Source organism: Microtus ochrogaster, linkage group LG2, assembly GCF_000317375.1.
Source record: "Microtus ochrogaster isolate Prairie Vole_2 linkage group LG2, MicOch1.0, whole genome shotgun sequence".
In the NCBI taxonomy this organism is placed as follows: Eukaryota; Metazoa; Chordata; class Mammalia; order Rodentia; family Cricetidae; genus Microtus; species Microtus ochrogaster.
In genome coordinates, this window is record NC_022028.1 from 22,027,221 (window position 1) to 22,044,963 (window position 17,743).

The following is a 17,743-nucleotide window of genomic DNA, read 5'->3' on the forward strand; positions in this document are numbered from 1 at the left end:
ATGAATATGAATTAGGGGCTTTAGGTTCTTTCAAAGATGATAAATTATGTTAGTACACACAGGCTAGTCTTCTTCCCCTCAACTACTGCTTCCCAAACGTTACAATGCTTAAGCTAGAGAGGTACAACTAGAATGGGTCAGAACGTAGAGAACAACTGACTATCGAGTGCCCAACCCTAATGGACCCATCTAGACAACACAACCCCTACAATGAAGGCTCAAGGAATGTAGCAAAGAGCAGGTAGAAAATGGTAAGAACCAGAGGCCAAGTATACCTGCTGTGAAATACTGTTTTCTATATATGTATGACAGAGACACTACACTAATGAAATCTTAACAAAACCTAAACAAAACCAGCACAACGACTCTACCAGTTGGCACCCCGGAAGAAGAACTACAACAATCAACTGGTGGCAAGAGAGAGAATCAGTTTTCTCCATGAATGAACCCTTTGAAGCACTATCCAATCCCAAATGATCAGTCCTAAACACATATAAATACGAACAACAGTAGATGAACTCTGCGGCTTGTATTTATACACACATGTGATACATGTATTTCAATAATCATTAAAGAGGTCATGAATTTGGGAGGAAGTGGAGGAGGCACAGGAAGAGTTGGGAAGGAGAGAAGGAAAGGTGGAAATAATGTAAATATAGTACACATGTATGAAATTTTAAAAAATTAAAAATATCTAAGAAATACTGAAAACCAAATGAATAAATTCCACCAAGAAATCTTTGGGGGAAACAGAAGGCTGCCTGAACTGGCAGATAGGAAAAGTAAGGGGCAAAGGGCAGCGAGAACAGGGAATCGGAGACTATGGTATAGGAAGGCTGTCTGGACTGAAGCAAGGAGAGCAGCTCCTTAAACAAATGCAGAGGGGTTTATGTTTCCAACTTTTCTCTCAGAACTTCCAAAGTTTTGGTCTATATGTTACAATCTAGGAAGATACTCTTGCCCCTTTACAGTTTGGTCTAAGCACTGTCTTGGAATGCTCACAAACACCGGGAAGTAAGTCAAAAGATTTTGTGTGTATGTTTGTGTGTGTGTAACTAGTCTTCCTTCCATCTGGGGATCCTTTCCCTTCTTAAACAAAAAGAAACACAGAGCAGGGCTTGACATTCTGTCCTTAACACAGACTGTAAGACAACAGCCCGTAAACACATAAAGTGGAGTAACATACACAGTGTTACTGGCAGACGGCAATTCTGTTCCTAATGTGACACTATAGCTCTAAGAGTATCAGACTTCCCTTTCTTTCAGTTTTATTTTGTGTGCATTAGTGCAGAAGCCCAGGGTTTCGGGTCCCCTGAACCTGGAGTTACAGACAATTGTAAACTGCCATGTGGGTGAGGGGAATTGAACCTGGGTCCTTTGGAAGGACTGAGCCATCTCTCCAGCCCCATACTTCCCTTTCATTAACATTTTACATGTAGATTTGGCCATGATCAGCCATGTAGAGCCCATGAAACAGATGATTTGTAAATATTTTACCTCACTGTGTGAGTCATGTTCTTTTCTTGATGGTTAAAATACTGTCAAAATCAACTGTCAATAAACTTAAGGGTCTATTTCTGCAATCTAAGTTCTTTTGCAATTATCTATGAATCTATGCTTATAAATGTGTTTGAATCAGCCTTGCTTTGTAGAAAGCCTTTGAAAATGGAGGGCAAGCAAAATGGCTCAGCGGGTGAAGGCACCTGGGGCCAAGCCTGACAAATTGAGTTCAATTCCAGGACCCACATGGTGTAATAGGAGAACCAAGACATTCAAGTTGGCTTCACATGTATCCCCCACACAAATAAATAAAATTAAAAAAAGGTTTTTGATATTCCAAAGTGTGCTTCTTTTTATTTTAGTTTTCTTTTAAGGGTTGTTTTGGATCTAATTGTTCGGGATCCTTATATGTTTGTAAATTCTAAGATTATCAATTTCTATAAAAAAGGCAGTTGAAATTCTGATGAAGATTGTATTAAATCCATACATTAACAGAGGATTGTAGTCTTAATTTGTGTCTTCTAATCCATGAACATCTGAGATGGCTTCCTATCTATTTAGTTCTGTAGTTTCTCTTGATCATAATTCTTAGTTTTGTGTAAGTCTTATTGCTTCTGTTAATTTATATTTAAGAATTTTATTCTCTTCGATGTTATTATAAATGGAATTTCTTTCCCACCCTATCCCAGTTTTTGATGCAGGGTCTCTACTAATCCAGCCTGCCTTTGAACTCAAGCTTACTCTACCTGAGTGCTGAGTCACAAGCATGTGCTGAAACTGTTTCTCTTTCTTTTCAAAGTCTTTTCACTCTTACTGAATAAAAATATAGTTTGTTTCTCCCTTTTTATTACTTCTAGTAGTCTTTATTTTTATATATTTAGAGTGGGTGTTTAGTTTATAGATTAGGGAATACTTGCAAGTGGAGATGCTTGCTTCTTTTCCCATCTGGGTTCCATTTGAGTTCCCTCCCCTTCTTTATTGCCTGAATTAGAGTAAATAAGAAGCTGAAGAAAGGTGACAAAAATTTGTTCTTGATGCAGGGGACAGTTTCATCCTTTCAGCATTCCGCATGATGCCAACCTTGGGGTCTCAGATCATCTTTTATAGGTTGGAACATTCCTTTCTGTTCTTGGTTTGTTGAGAATGATTACTATGGAAGTATACTGTCTTGCTAAATTCTACTCTGCCATAGGCCAAAGCAGTTTTATTATTAACCAATAAAAGCAACACATATACAGAAGGACATCCCACATCAATCAGTACAGTATAGAAGTCTTTCCTCAGCATTCTAGGCGTTTAAGTAAAACAGTGTGGAATAATAAACACATTCTCCTTACATCCTCAAAGACCACCATATGTACTTTTTTTCTGGAAAAAAAAGTTGTTACTCTACAATTTAAACAGACTGAAGGCTAAATGACTGTTAGTCATTTTTTTTTCTATATTTGTTCTTGTCCAACTTTAGTACAACCAATCTCATCGAGGACAAAAAGACAGAGCATAAGGAAGCAAGTGTGGCAGTTCCAGGAGCCTGTTGATCAGAAGGTTTGATTCACAATTTTGCTGTACCTGGCTTTGTCTTCTTGAGACATCAAGAAGGAAAAGTAGAGATAAACCCTTGCTGAGAGAAAGGTTATGGAAATTAGGAGTAATGTGGACAGAGAGAAGATGTCAGAAGGAGCACAGCTGGCTTCTGTATGTATGCATGTTCACATAAGACAGACTTTCTCAAGCTCTGGGCAGTCCACACAAGAAGTGGAGGGTACACTGCAGGAAGAGCCTTCCCTGTCTAGGTTGTCCTCTCCTCTTGGTGACACAAGAGAACTCTGAGCCATGAAAAGAGAATGCTTATTTGCCAATAGGCAGCACATTCTTCATTATGCTACATCACTTCTACAAGCTCAGTGGTTAAAGATAACTACGTATTACTGTACTACTTTAAGACTGGCTGGTTTATCTACTCAGGGTTTCACAAGGCTTCTGCAAATTACTAGCAGGCCGAATTAGCAGGCAGAATGCAAAGTCCACAGCTAATGCATTTAATTTGTTGGCACAGCTCATGCTGCTCTAAATCCCCTGCCATCCAGCACTTCTACCTTAAAACCAGCAAAAAGAAACTTTACACCACGTTCCTCTCCTTCAAATATCCAACACTTGGCTCCTGGTTCTCAAGCCAGACTTTGAAGGCTCTGGGTCAAGGTCTGGCCTACCCAGACAACCCTCCATTTTAAAGACCATGTGATTTAGACAGAACCTTAGTTATAGCAATACCTGGATGAGTGTCTGACTGCAAAGTTAAGAGGTCTATATAGGTATATTAGAAGCCTGAAATTCTACCAATCATTTCACAGATCTGTCTACCACAACTGTGTGATCTTGGCTAGCCAAGTTGAATTTAAAAATAAAACTAAACAGATGCCCAGACTCTTGGCCTGTTTGTTTCCATTATTGGCTGCTCCAGACAGAGAAGTCAAAGGGAACATTAGGAGGTATTTCTAGATGAAGCTGAAGCTATCAGGCATTTGTTCTCTATGTTTCAAGACCAGTACAAATGACTGTCCAGATTCTAGAGGCATCTAAGGCTCCAAAGAATTGGGAGGAAACATCTAGGAAATGGAGCAGCTTGGAAAGTAAGTTGCAGCTTTGTGGTCAGTGGCACACTTCCTATGTCACAGTAAGATGACACTGCACTAGCAGAAACAGCTGCACAAATGGTTTCCCAAATGCCCTTGGACAAACCTCATGAGTGTCAATAACACAGCATTCTGTTGAATGGAATTCCTGCCATAGGCAGGAAGCTGGTCCAAATCAGCTCAGCACTTTGTACTACTCAATCACAGAAAACCTTACAGTTTTCACAAACACGTCATAAACCTTTGTGTGAGACTAAGAATTAGCAGTGGAAAAACTACAAGGTACCAAACAACTTAGAAAAAGGAGGCTCCTTGATTTTCCTGAAACACCAAAAAGTAACTGGATACCTTTTATATACTGAACTTATTTTGACAAGAGTCCTTTTTCTAGCAACAACATATTCAATGTACACATTAAAGTCAATTAGTAATGATTTTAAACTGAATATTTGAAGTCATTTTTCTGCACTTAATAATTATATAAACCAAAGAATTCAGTGAACCAAGTTTCTATGCCAAACATCTTTTACTGTTTCCAGTAAATGTTTGAAAGAAAGGTGTTGTTATAGAAACAGAAAACATTTAAGAACACTGGCATAAACAATTTGGATGAAGGGAGAAAAGGAGGTCAGCAGTGCCCAGACTGCTGCACAACATTATTTGGAAACTGGAAAGGAGAGGGAGAGGGGAGGAAATAGAAATTAAACATCAAAGATATAAATTTCATTGAAAAAAAAAAAGAAAGCCAAGGAAAGTCTATTGGGGGCTGGAGACGTGGTCAGGAGCACTAGTAGTTCTCACAGGACTTGTGTTCAGTTCCCAGCACTTAAACACTTAAACAGTGGCTCATGAGTGTCTGTGACTCCAGTTCCAGGTGATCCAATGCCTTCTTCTGACCTCTTCAAGTACCAGGTCACATGTGGTTCATATATATAATATGCAGACAAAACACTACACACGTAAATCTTAAAGAAGAAAAAAAAGGCCCATGTCATCAAACCATTAATTTGATGTCTGTGAAATGAACTATAGAGGATGGTAGAGATGATCACAGTAGTGATCACAGTTAGTAGCAGGTTTCCCAGGAAGCAGCAAGGTAAATGTCTCATTACAGCCTCATTAAGGGGCCTGAAATTGGAAGACGTCATAGGTAGTCATGAATGGAACTCCACTTTTGATACTAGAATGCTGGCAGCTTTCAAGCCTCACTGATCCCCCAATTGCCTCCTGCATCACATGCAGGCAAGGGGCAAAAAAGGTTCTACATGCCTTCATGGCTAATGAGAGGACCAAAAGTCCACACTCTTACCATCACCTTAACCTGAAATATAATAAAAGCCAACCACGTCTCCTTTCTTCTCTCTTCAGCAAAGGCTCTGAGACTTGCTTGAGGGCCCACTGTGGTTTCTTCAGAATGCTTCATTCTGTTAGTACAGATAGATGGCCCCTAATATTTACGATGGCCAGAATTATGCCTTTCCTTCTTAAACTTTACAGTGGTTTGTAAAATATACTCTGGGTCATGTGCATTCACTAGAAATTGTACTCTGATCCCAGATCTCTTTCTGGGCTACAGCTATGCAGGCCTAGCCTCTCTCAGGATGCTGGGCAGCAGAAGGCAGACACAGCACCTGGTCAGCCTCAGTCATGAGAGAATAGCTATCAGTGTGCCCAGCACATAAACCTACTTTAGAACACTGAAGTTCCCTGATTTTTTGATAACCCAATTGTTCATTCAGTTCTTGAGCATGAACTCTGTACACGGTAATGCTGCATTACAATGTCAAAATGCTGAACACACACAAGTGCTGGGGGCTATGTTTTCAGTGTTTCTGGATAGAGAAGTGTAACAGACTCTATCAGATATTCAGCACACTATAAAACAGACCTTTGCTGCATAATTTTGCTTAAGTGTAAATTAATGTAAATGCTCTAAGCACATTTAAGGGAGCCCAGGCTAGTTCAAAGATGTGATTCAGTGGTGGAGAGTGTGCTTAGTGTATGCAAAGTTCCAGCTTCAAACCCAACTCCAACAGGAACTGAAAACAATACACAAAATACAGAAAAAGAAAAAGGGAGGCTGGCTATGTTACTCAGAGTACATGTCTTACTTTGGGTTTTTTACTACTGTGATAAAACACCATGACCAAAGCAAGCTGGGGAGGAAGGGTTTATTCAGCTTATGCTTCCACATCACAGTTCTTCATCAAAGAAGTGAGGGTCTCAAACAGGGCTGGAACCTTGAGGCAGAAACTGATACAGAAGCAATGGAGGGGTGCTACTTACTGGCTTGTTTAGTATGCTTTCTTATAGAACCCAGGACCACCAGCCCATGAATGGCATTACCCATAATGAGCTGCCCCCCATTAGTTACTAATTAAGAAAATGCCCTATAGACTTGCCTACAGCCATAAATATACGTGTGTGTGTGTATATACATATACGTATATATATCACAGTACTAATTACATTTTCAAATCAATGACACTTAAACTTATGCTAGGTTAAGAGAGAACCATACAAAGATTATAACATAAACCACAATTTGCTATGTGGAAGGAAAAAAAAAAACAACAACACCAGAATGCAGTGCTCACTCATGAAAAGTTTCAGTTTACAGCAAAGAAAGTTCCTTGTGATATAACTCCCATGACCACTTTTAACAGGTCAGTATATTCCTGTCTGAGCACATGGTAATGACTGTAATTATGCATATAATCTTTAGAATAGGTAAAAAAAAATCATGTAATTGTGTATCAATTGTTCATCAGCACACTTAGCTCACACCCTCATTTCAATGTGAAAAATGGTACTTCGGCTACATTATGATTAAATATAATTGGTTACTATCACTTTTTATGCAATCATTTCCCTTTTTTAAGACTAAACAGTTATTCTTGAGGGTTTTTATTGGTGTTTGTTTGTTTAAACAAAATTAGTTATACGGTATGTTCTTATAATTTAAATACCACTCTCTCAGTTGCCCATATCCATTATAAAGAACTCTTTAAAAGGCTAAAAAGTTGTATATGATGTTGCTTTTTAGAATATCAAAAATATTTTTTTTTCCATTTAGCCAAAGGTCAAAGTCCACCAGCCAAAGACTGTTAGTTTCATGGAAAGAAAGAAAAGTGTGTGTGATATATAATAATCCTATCCTAAATTGAACAAATATCTGTATGATGAACTTTTCATATCCTCTTGGGTTATGTATGTGTGTGATATCATCAGTCTTGACATTCAAACCAAATTTTAGGTGGTGATTCATCTCACCTCTGTGTGAACAATACTGGTTGTGCTAGCTGTGAAGGTTTGTTTTACAAAACAGATATGAACTCTACTAAACTGGTCATCAGGGATATGAGAAGGTGTCTATGGTGGTCTTCAATAGGAACAGCTGCCCACTGTATGATTTCTCTCTTGATGAAATCCTGACAAACTTAAGAATGGCTCCTAGTATTATGTCCACTGATACATGCCTCATTGTACAGCTGTTTCAGAGACTGTACAATGAATCTAGCTGCTCTATCCTGAGATATTTTCGACTAGAGAAACAGAAGCTAGTGTCTTCCAGGGAAGAAGGCTACAAACAGTAATGGAAGCAGTCAGCAGGGCTGTTCTCATCCTTTTATGAAAAAGGTATCGGTAATGAGAGACTAAGAGAGTGAGCAAGTTGAGAAACACAGGAGTCCTGGGAGCACTGGATAATATGGACCTGCATGTCTGCAGTGGCAGCTAAGTCACAGTCTCCTTTTCGCTTTAAGGAGTTTCAGGTAGCATTTTCTCATTTACAATTGAACAATTACAGCACTGATTGAACGAGAGGTATATAAGCACTCTGTACTTAATGATAATTTTCTTATTCTATCAACAATGGTGAGCTAGTTTTTGTAGGGTGTCCTTATGTATGGAAATGACAGCTAAAGAAATAGGACTGAATCATTATAGTGCCTGTTGATTTCAGATAGTTTATAATAAACTACAAGGCTCTGGGTAGATGGCTGGCCCAGTTGATAAAGCACTTGCTGTTTAAGGCTGAGGGCCTGAGTTTGGATCCCAGGGCCAACATAAAAAGCTGGCCATATATAATCCAGCACTAAGGATGTAGAGGCAGGAAGGATGCCTGAAGCTTTCTAGCTAGCCGTTTAGCTAAATGGGTGAGCTCCAGGTTCAGTGACAGAATCCTTGTCTCAAAAAAACAAGGTGAAAAGATTCTGACATTCACATTGTGGAAAGAGAGAATCAAATTCCCACAAGTTGTCCTTTGACCTTAACACACACACACACACACACACACACACACACACACACACACACACACAATCAAAACGTAAAAAAAATAGCTGTTAAACCTGTTTATCACTTAATGATCATTTGTTCTACCATTTTGCATGTAAGAAAGGTTTAGATGTAAGAGACTTAGCTTTTAGGGCAGTTGCAGAGATGGCTCAGTGGTTAAGAACATTTTCTACTTCCAGAGGACTAGAGTTTGGTTTCTAGCACCCAATGTCAGGCAGCTCACAACCTGTTAACTCCAGGTCCAGGGATCTGAAGTGCCTGAATTCCATGGGCACCTGCACTCAAGTGCATATGTACACAGACACACATGCCTGCTAAAAGTTAAAATGAAGTCTTTAAAAAAACAAAAGGGAGAGATTTTCAAGGTATGTATGTATAACATGCCCAGAGTTAGAAAGACCACAATGACTTTAAGATATTGTCTGTAGCTTTCTACATATGTGGTGTAAGAAATGTAAGAAATTTACCATTCATCATAAGGCACCAGAACTTTTTGAGGAGGGTAATAATATGATCAAATTAAAAGAAATTTTAATTACACTTTATTTATTTATCTATCTACGAGGGGCATGAGTATAGAGGTCAGAGGACAACTTTTGGGAGTCTGTTCTCTCCTTCCATCATGTGGACAACATTGATTGAACTTAGGTTATCAGGCTTGGCAGTAAGGCCTTTACCCATTGTGCCATCTCCCTTGTCTCATGATCAAATTTTAACATTTTAATTTGCTGACACCATGGATCAAAACCCAGAAAACTACATAGGTGGCAATAGTCTTAGTTTTCAAACTATGACAAAGGCCTGAGCCAAGAGGAGGTAGCTAAGCGGTGAGGATTATATGAGAGCATACATGGATTTGGTAGAAATCTTTCTACTGATGGAGAGGAAGGGGAAGAGATATGAGCATTCCAGGGGAAAGGAAGAAACCCAGATGTCTCAGTGAGTGAGGAGGTAGGGACAGCAGACTGGGAATCACAGGCTTATGCCCAAGTCATGAATGAGGGAAGGTTTCAGGTATGATAAATGTGTGGTTTGTGTGCTCACAAGGCTGCAGGCAGAAAAAGGAAGGAGCAGGAGGAGGAGTGCCATGCATTCCACAAAGTATCAAGAGAACAAAACTAGCACTGTTAACAAAGGCCCTGACCAGTATAGTGTTGGGGACTGTGGACCCCCAGACCCTGAATTTCCTGTGACCCCCTTTGCCTGCCTGAGTAAACAACTTATAATGTTTTCAGCTACTCTGAGCAAAACAACTTGTTTTCCTGTGTTTGCAGCTGCTCTGAGCACCAGACAGGGGAGTGGTTTCTGGTGGCTTGCAGCTGAAGGATCCAGAGAGCTAGGGTGTGGCCATTGGTCAGCGAAGGCACTATATAAACTGTCCTAGAACACAATAAAGTTGGCACTCTTGGCATTCTTGGGTTATTCAAGGATGACCCGTGTCTATGTCTCTGTCTGTGTATGTGTGTGTTTCAATCACCAGCCCCTTGCCCGGCATAGTGCTAGAGTGCGTTACAAGCATAGTACCGTCGTACATGTAGTACAGGCACTACAGGACCATAGTACACGTAGTAGCACAGGTTACAATATAGCAGTGTTGGGATTAGTGAGCTGCCAAGGGCATGGATCCTTTCCATTTTTCTGCTATTAGGCAGAGTGCCCTGGCTTTATCTTCTGACTAGCACTCCTCACTGATTGACGGGATGGTTGCCACGGCACCCATGATGCCAATACAATATTGAGCATGGAAGGGGGGTGCTTCTTTCATATGTTTAACAATAATGGAGGGGAAAAAAATTCCTCCCCTAAAACTCTCTTTGACCTGTCCTCATACTCCTAGCTACGCTGGGTCATATTTACCTGTGAACTGACCCCAAACAAGAATGGTGTGGCAGTTTGAATGTTTTTGGCTCCCATAAACTCACAGAGAGTGGTACTATTAGGAGGTGTGGCCTTGTTGGAGGAGGCTAGATGACTCAGTGCCTTTAATCCAGACCTTGAGGATGGAGGGCACACCTTTAATCTGGGTCACACCTTCTGTCACTACGAGGGCCGGCTTTAGTCAAGTTTTCCTCACTGTGACAGTCAGCTGACTTCCTGCTGCCTGCAAGATAGAGCACTCTCAGCTCCAGCACGTATCTGCCTTCATGCCACCACTCTCCCCAGTGTTGTTCACAAATGGACTGAAACTGGAAGCTAACCACTCTCAATTAAATGCTTTCTTTGTAAGAATCACTGTGGTTATGGTGTCTCTTCAAAGCAATAAAAGCCCAAACTAAGAATGGGAATGTTACAATCAACTTAAATAGAATTTGCTCCTGAGCCAAGGACTTGGTCCCTTTCCCTAAGGGTTGAACAATTAAAAAAAAACAAACAAAAACCTGAACATGTATTAACAAAAACAGAAGAGTGTATGTGTGTTGAGGGGGAGGTAGGTGCCTACAGGCAATAGGACAAAGCTCTGGGAGCTATTCTACGATGAGTTCTGATCTCAAACTTTCTGCTTAGTACCCATTTAAGAAAAGCAGAATGTCTGGAGACAGAAAAAAAAAAAAAAAGATCAGTGCAAGAAGAATTTCAATTGACTAACAAGGTTTATGTTTCTGAGAGTGGGGAAAAACATGACTCTGAAAGAGGATGTGAACTAACACATTTGATTTCCTTTAGCAACTGGTTACTTCCTAAAGCCACTGAGGAATAGCTTTCTGTAGTGGCAATATACTCTCAGTTTCTTGTCATGAAGCTACTTTTGAGTCTCCAAAGAGCCTGGACTCTAAAACTGCAAAACACAGTATTTCAACTGTGAGAGCTTCCATTTTTAGAGACAAGAAAGCTAAATTTAGGACTCTCGATGTCTGTATCCATGTAGCGGCTGGGTGCTGACACTGGGCTGGACAAAATTACAGCCCCCAGAACTCCTTTCTATTGCATTTCTCACTTGTGAGCACTGAAGACTACAGACACTCCTAGAGTCTCTCCTGCAAGTAGGAGATGGCAAGAGAGCCAGTAACTATCTTATAGTATACATACCTTCCCAAGCTATTGAAATACTAATTAATGTGGGTGCTTCTGGAAGCCATCTGCAGACCAGCTTAGGTCAAAAGGGAGCTCATTCCAGGTGGGTGTGCTAATAACTTGGAAGATCTTTCATGAACAGCTTAGGCCTTCTTCTCTACCAACTACTGCTCTCCCTAGCTCAGGATCTCCTCCTGCCTGCCATGGAAAAGATTAGCAGCGGGCCTCACAGTTCCAGCTATTCTCCATCTTCTTCAATGAATGCTTAACCAGCTCCCACAGCCATATAAGCCAAGTCTCTAATATGCCCACAAGCGCATTGCTAAACATATTCATAAACACACACATTAAGATCTGCAGCAGGTTCTGATTCTCCAAATGAACTCCATTATGTATGTTTCTCCATCTGCCCACAAAATACCTTCTGTAATCCCAGTTCTATCTTTGTATAATAAAACGCATTAATGTTCTTAGACTATGCACAGATATGTTTGAAATAATGATAAAATAATGTCTTAGTTAATTGAAGAAAATGTAACAAAATGCCATACTCTCGGTGGATTATAACCACCAGGAACGTCTTTCTCACAGTTCCAGTACCAGGAAATCTGAGTAAAGAGTGCCAGCACATTTTGGTTCTGGTGGGTTCCTCTGTGGTTCACAGATGATGTCTCCCTGCTAAATAATTACCTTGTAAACAGGCCAGGGTGGCTCTGTCCTCCCTCACAGCCTAGTCTTTTTGCAAAGACTTCCCATACCATCATATTCTAGACACATAGAATATGTGTTTCAGCACATAGTGGGGCTGAAGGACACACACATCAGACTTTTCTGCTGTTCCTTTCTGCTCACTTCTCTGTTTTAGGAGCAGCACAGGAGACTGCTGGTCCAAGGATCAGTTCCTTTTCTGTGCTTCCGATAGTCCTTCTCACTGTTACTTGCCTTGTTTGTGCTCTGCTGAAGTTCATCTGTCTTCCCAAGGGTCTTCAGTAAGCTTACAAAGCTTCTCAGCCTGTGAGTTTTCAGTTTCTCTATGACTAGCATCAGTCTCAATAAGAAAGCCTATCTGCTTCTTTTCCAGTCAATGCTGATTTTACTATTCCCACCAGCCACCTCTAGTTCATACACCAAATGCTTCTCTAGCCATAAAGGTTATTGAAGGTTAACTTTAATATTCTGCATGTCATTTCATTAAGATTTCCTCTTGAGGAAGAGTCATATTGTATAATATACTAGTTTCAGCACTGATCACGAATGAAATATGCAAACAACTAAAAACAGCAAACAAATACAACAAATATGACCATGTAATTTTATGTTCTCTACTACCACAAAATAATAAAGAAATAGAAAAGTTCACTATGTCTTAAGTTGAAAAGCAAGTTAACAGATAGTATGTTTAGAAAATATGGCTATGTTTCGTGACTCAATAAATATAAATGCTGGGCTGGTGAGGTGGCTCAGAGGTTAGGAGCACTGATTACTCTTCCTGAGGTCTTGAGTTCAATTCCCAGGAACGACACAGTGGCTCACAACCATCTACAGTGGGATCTGATACCTTCTTCTGACATACATGTATACATGTAGACAGAACACCCACAAGTAAAAAATAAATTTAAATGAACAAATAAATATAAATGCAAAGGTCATAAAAGACGATAGTTCAAATATAGAAGTTCTAAGTAGTCAGGCTATGGTAGCTCTTCACTTTCTTGCCCTCACAAATATTTTGTGTCTAAATTTATTACAATGACCATGTGGTGTGGGACAATTCTGTATTCTGTCAATTATGCTTTAAATAAACTCTGATTGGCCAGTAGCCAGGCAGGAAGTATAGGTGGGGAAAACAGACAGGAAGTAGAGATAGGTCAAGGAGAACAGGAGAATTCTGGGAAGGAGGAAGCCCATTTCTCCCTAGTCCTGCCCAGACAGGGAAGAAGGAAGATGTGACCTGCCCTGCTGAAAAGTTACCGAGCCACGTGGCTAACATATGCTAGAATAATGGGCTAATATAAGTTATAAGAGTTAATAAGAAGCCTGAGCTAATGGGTCAATCAGTTTATCATTAATATAGACCTCTGTGTAATTTCTTTGGGGGCTTACTGGCTGTGGGAACTGGGCAGGACAAAAACCCCAACAAGCAGGCCCTCATGTTACAACCATGTACCACTTGACACAATAAACAAAACTCCAGTTTTATACTGGTTATTACCACCCTTTGAAAGCTCTTACAGATCAACATATGAATTTGGGAAGGTGTCTATAAAATGCTGTAACCTAGCGCAAAACAGTTTGTTTCACTACTCTGGCTTTTTGTGACAGGCTGCTTTTATATTCCCAGCTGGTCTTGAACTGTTTGTTGATCCTGCTTCAGCCTCTTGAATAATCTTGTGTGCCACTTCATGTTTTAGGGAAACAGACGAAAGAGGGTCGATCCACTCCCAGAGAAATATATGATTCAAAAAGAAAAAAAAAATCTTCCAAAATCATTTCAGAATCTTGTTTATTGCAATGTCTCCTATTTTGGGGTGGGGAATTAAATCAAAGAACTGAGAGACAAATAAATTGGAAGGAATTTTTAGTTTCAGTTCAAGTATTTTTATGTAACTGAAAATTTCTTTATTTCAAAATGTAATTTACAAGCACCCTCAATAAATGAATGAATGGCTGGGGAGAAGGCTCAGTCAGTACAGCTCTTGCCAACCAAGTATCGGGAACTGAGTTCAGATCCCCAGTACCTATGTAAGAAGGCAGGAACGATAGCACACCTCTGAAATCTCAATGCTGGGAGACAAGCGGATCCAGGAGCTTGCTGACCAGCAGTCTAGTTGAATTGGTAAACTCAAGATTTAGTAAACCCCTGCCTAAAACAATAAGGTCAAAAAGTAATGGAGGAAGACACCCACATTGACCTCTGACAGCAATCTCTAGCCACATACATAAAGACACATATACAACACACACATACACATGCAAAGCAAAAAACCAAAGCAACAAATGGAGCAGAAAACAACTAGATATAAGTTTTGAAAGAATGTCTCAAGAGCAGTTGCTGATTTTTTAAACTGGAATTTTCAGTGATTTAGACTAATATTTGGTACTGAAAACTAATCTACATTTTCACCTCCATGTCTCATAGCATATCAAACATTATTTAATGCCACAGTGTTAGCATGGAGTTCATTAGTCTATGTTTACCTTCTCTGAAATCACACTCAAAAAGATAATTTTACTAGAAAAAGAAAATCCTTTATTTAAAAAAATTAGCCATATCGGTAAACATCAAATTCATGTATTTTCAGTAAATATTTTTCATTTTAACAAAGACTGTGATACATTCTGTAACTGAATTGAGAACTCTGTATTTGTAGTTTTATCACGGCACCTGACTTAGTAGATTTTGTGCTGCTAAAACACAATATCACAAACTGTATAATTCATAGGGAATAGGAATTCTGGGAACTGCATGGACACATACATAAAATGCAGTGGTGAAATTATTTTCTTAGCATGCACAGGCCCTGGGTTTGATCTCCTGCACTACCAAATAGACAAATAGACAGACAGACAGGAGACAGATAAGTAATTAAGAAAGTAAATAAGGCCTAGAAAGATGGCTGAGTGATTTTCTCCTTTTCCAGAATACCTGAGTTTAGTTTTAGAGAATATGACACTGTCTTCTGGCCTCCATGGGAACACATGGCATAGGCACACGCAGACATGCACACACAAATTTAAATATATGTGAGTATGTGTGTGTGTATGTGTGTGTGTGTATGTATGTGTGTGTATGTATGTGTGTATGTATGTATGTATGTATGTATGTATGTATGTATGTATGTATGTATGTATACATAAGAATAAACTTATTCCCTTTCAGTTCTGAGAGGCTGAGGTTCACAGTAAGGTGTCCGCATCTGGTCAAGGTTTACCTGTTATGTCACAGCAGTGCTGTAGACATCAGATGACTCCACAGAGCTTAATCACCTATGAAAAATACCAACTTTTCCTGAGTTTTGTTGAGAAGATCAGAACAGCCAGTAGTGTCAGCACACACCTTTAATCCCAGCCCTCGGGAGGCAGAGGAAGGTTGATCTCTGTGAGTTTGAGGCCAACCTGATCTACAAAGTGAGTCCCAGGACAGCCAGGACTGTTTCACAGAGAAACATTGTCAAAAAAAAAATCCTAACAGTTCTTAAAGCTTTTTCAGAACAACATGATCATTCATTTCCTATCTGAACATTATGGTCTTTAAAACCACAGAAAGTCTATTTTTCTTATATAATGGCTGATTCTGAATAAAGGCTCCGTCTTGAAGTATAAACACTAACTCCCTCAACCCAGGATCTCTCCAAGAATATCATCATCAGAAAACATTGGTTAGCAAGCATTCTTCGTTCAATTCTTGGGTGATTCTAATTACCTAGTCATGCTTCAGAAAATAGAAACGATATATTTGACTTTTATATTTGAAACTGAAAAAGGTACTTAAATTTATTTATTATGTTTATTTTAGCAAAAGCAGCTGACTAAAACCTTGAGTAATAAAGAAAACTAAATTTCATCTATTTAGTTAGAGCTGACCTAAAACATTAATACAACCAAAAAACTGCGAAGGTGGATTGTAGTGTTTCTCCAGCAGAGGAAAGGGAACTGGCAGTGGACACAACACTGCAAAGACTGTCCAGAGCCTCGCATTTAACAAAGCGTATCATCTAATAACTAATATCTATTTATCAACCACAAAATTGAAAATGCAAACTTTGGCCTTTGCTTAGAAACTCACTGATGGTAACAACATAAAGAGAGAAAGTAAGAAATAATCCACATTCCCAAGGGCAGGAGAATAACTAAACACACAGAAATGTGTATGCATTTAAATTTCATTTAGGATAGGCTGATAGTATGGAGATTTACTTATATTAGCGAGGAAAAATAAAGATAAAATCGCACAAATAGTCCGACCACACTTGAGTAAAACACACTACCAAATGCATGCACACACAGAACCAAACCCAGACCACATGCTCTACCAGCGCAGACCCTGGTCCACTAGTGCTGTAGGAACAGCCTGCTCTTCTGCCTCTGACAATTTCTGTAACAGGCAAGAAGGTAAGAGGCCCTCCCCACTTACCTGCAACTGGAGCGCAATACGGTGTGCACTTGTTTTTCTACTTTCTAAGATGTGTGAAACAAGAGTCCTTAAGGTAGGAGGTAACCCAGTGCGTGGTTTAAGAAAACAGCTCAGCTCTGGGCTCAGATACATCTGGGGCATTTGCTTTGATCTTCCATTTGGGGTTGGAGATCATACTATTTATTGATGTACTACTGACACAAACACTATAAAAGCACGCATATCACACAAAATGTCAGGAAGAAAAAATGTAAACACCAGAAACGAAGTACTTATCAGAAGAGGCTTAAAGGCTTAGGCTACCTCTCATGCCCAGATCCTCTGAACCAGAGACCGTAGTGTGTGGGCATTTTCACTTTCAAAGTTTACATTATGTCACGCTCTTAACAGATACTTGTTTCCTAGTTTCAAAGGGCTTCAACATCATTTGCTTTGTTAAGACTTGAACATGTCATTTTCTCACACAGCTAACACAAATAAAATAGTCCTACAGTTCCAAATTACTTACTGTTCATGGAAATCCAGCATTGGTGGCTCGAATCGTATGGGCCTACAATTACCCCGGTACAGAGAAATGCTGGAAAGAAAAAGAAAAAGTATGAAAAGGAGCTCTTTCATTCTGCAAATCATAGTCAGATGCCTGACTTCTGTTAAACAAGATTTTGCATGGCAAGCCTCAGATATTATGATTCAACATTAATGTAAGATATCAAGGATCTTGGGGAACATGTGGTGCTTACATACCTAAAGTGTTTATGTATCATGAAGTTAGAAATGCAGTCAGCTATAAAGTAACGTTCAAAATGGATTTTGATATTTTTGTTTGAAGAAATAAGATACAATCCATCAGAGACTACTGTATTTCCATCACTTGCATAATTCACAAGAACACAAGTTCCCAAATGATATAATTTTATCCAGAAAATACACAAGTTTCCAAATGATGTATTTCTAGCCAGGAGATACAGAAAACACAGTAGTAGTACATATAAATGAAATAGGGGCTACTGAGCTAAGAGTAATCAACTCCCAAAATGTCTGAATTCTGCAAATTTGGAGTATCCTTTTGTGCTGTTTGATTAGCCTATTTTGTGCACAGGCATTATGAATATAAATGGCAAAAACAGAAAAGAAAAACAGCATGGGGCTGGAGAGATGGCTCAGA

General features: G+C 39.4%; 1 protein-coding gene across 2 annotated transcripts in view; it reads right to left on the reverse strand.

Moving 5' to 3' along the window:
* Tmem131 (transmembrane protein 131) overlaps nt 1-17,743 on the reverse strand; it is a 161,189-nt gene that overhangs the window by 71,061 nt on the left and 72,385 nt on the right. For both annotated transcript variants that reach the window (XM_026785501.1, XM_005359932.2), the window contains exon 4: nt 17,087-17,155. In XM_026785501.1, the coding sequence (XP_026641302.1) occupies nt 17,087-17,155 (69 nt within the window). The remainder of the gene's footprint in view (nt 1-17,086; nt 17,156-17,743) is intronic.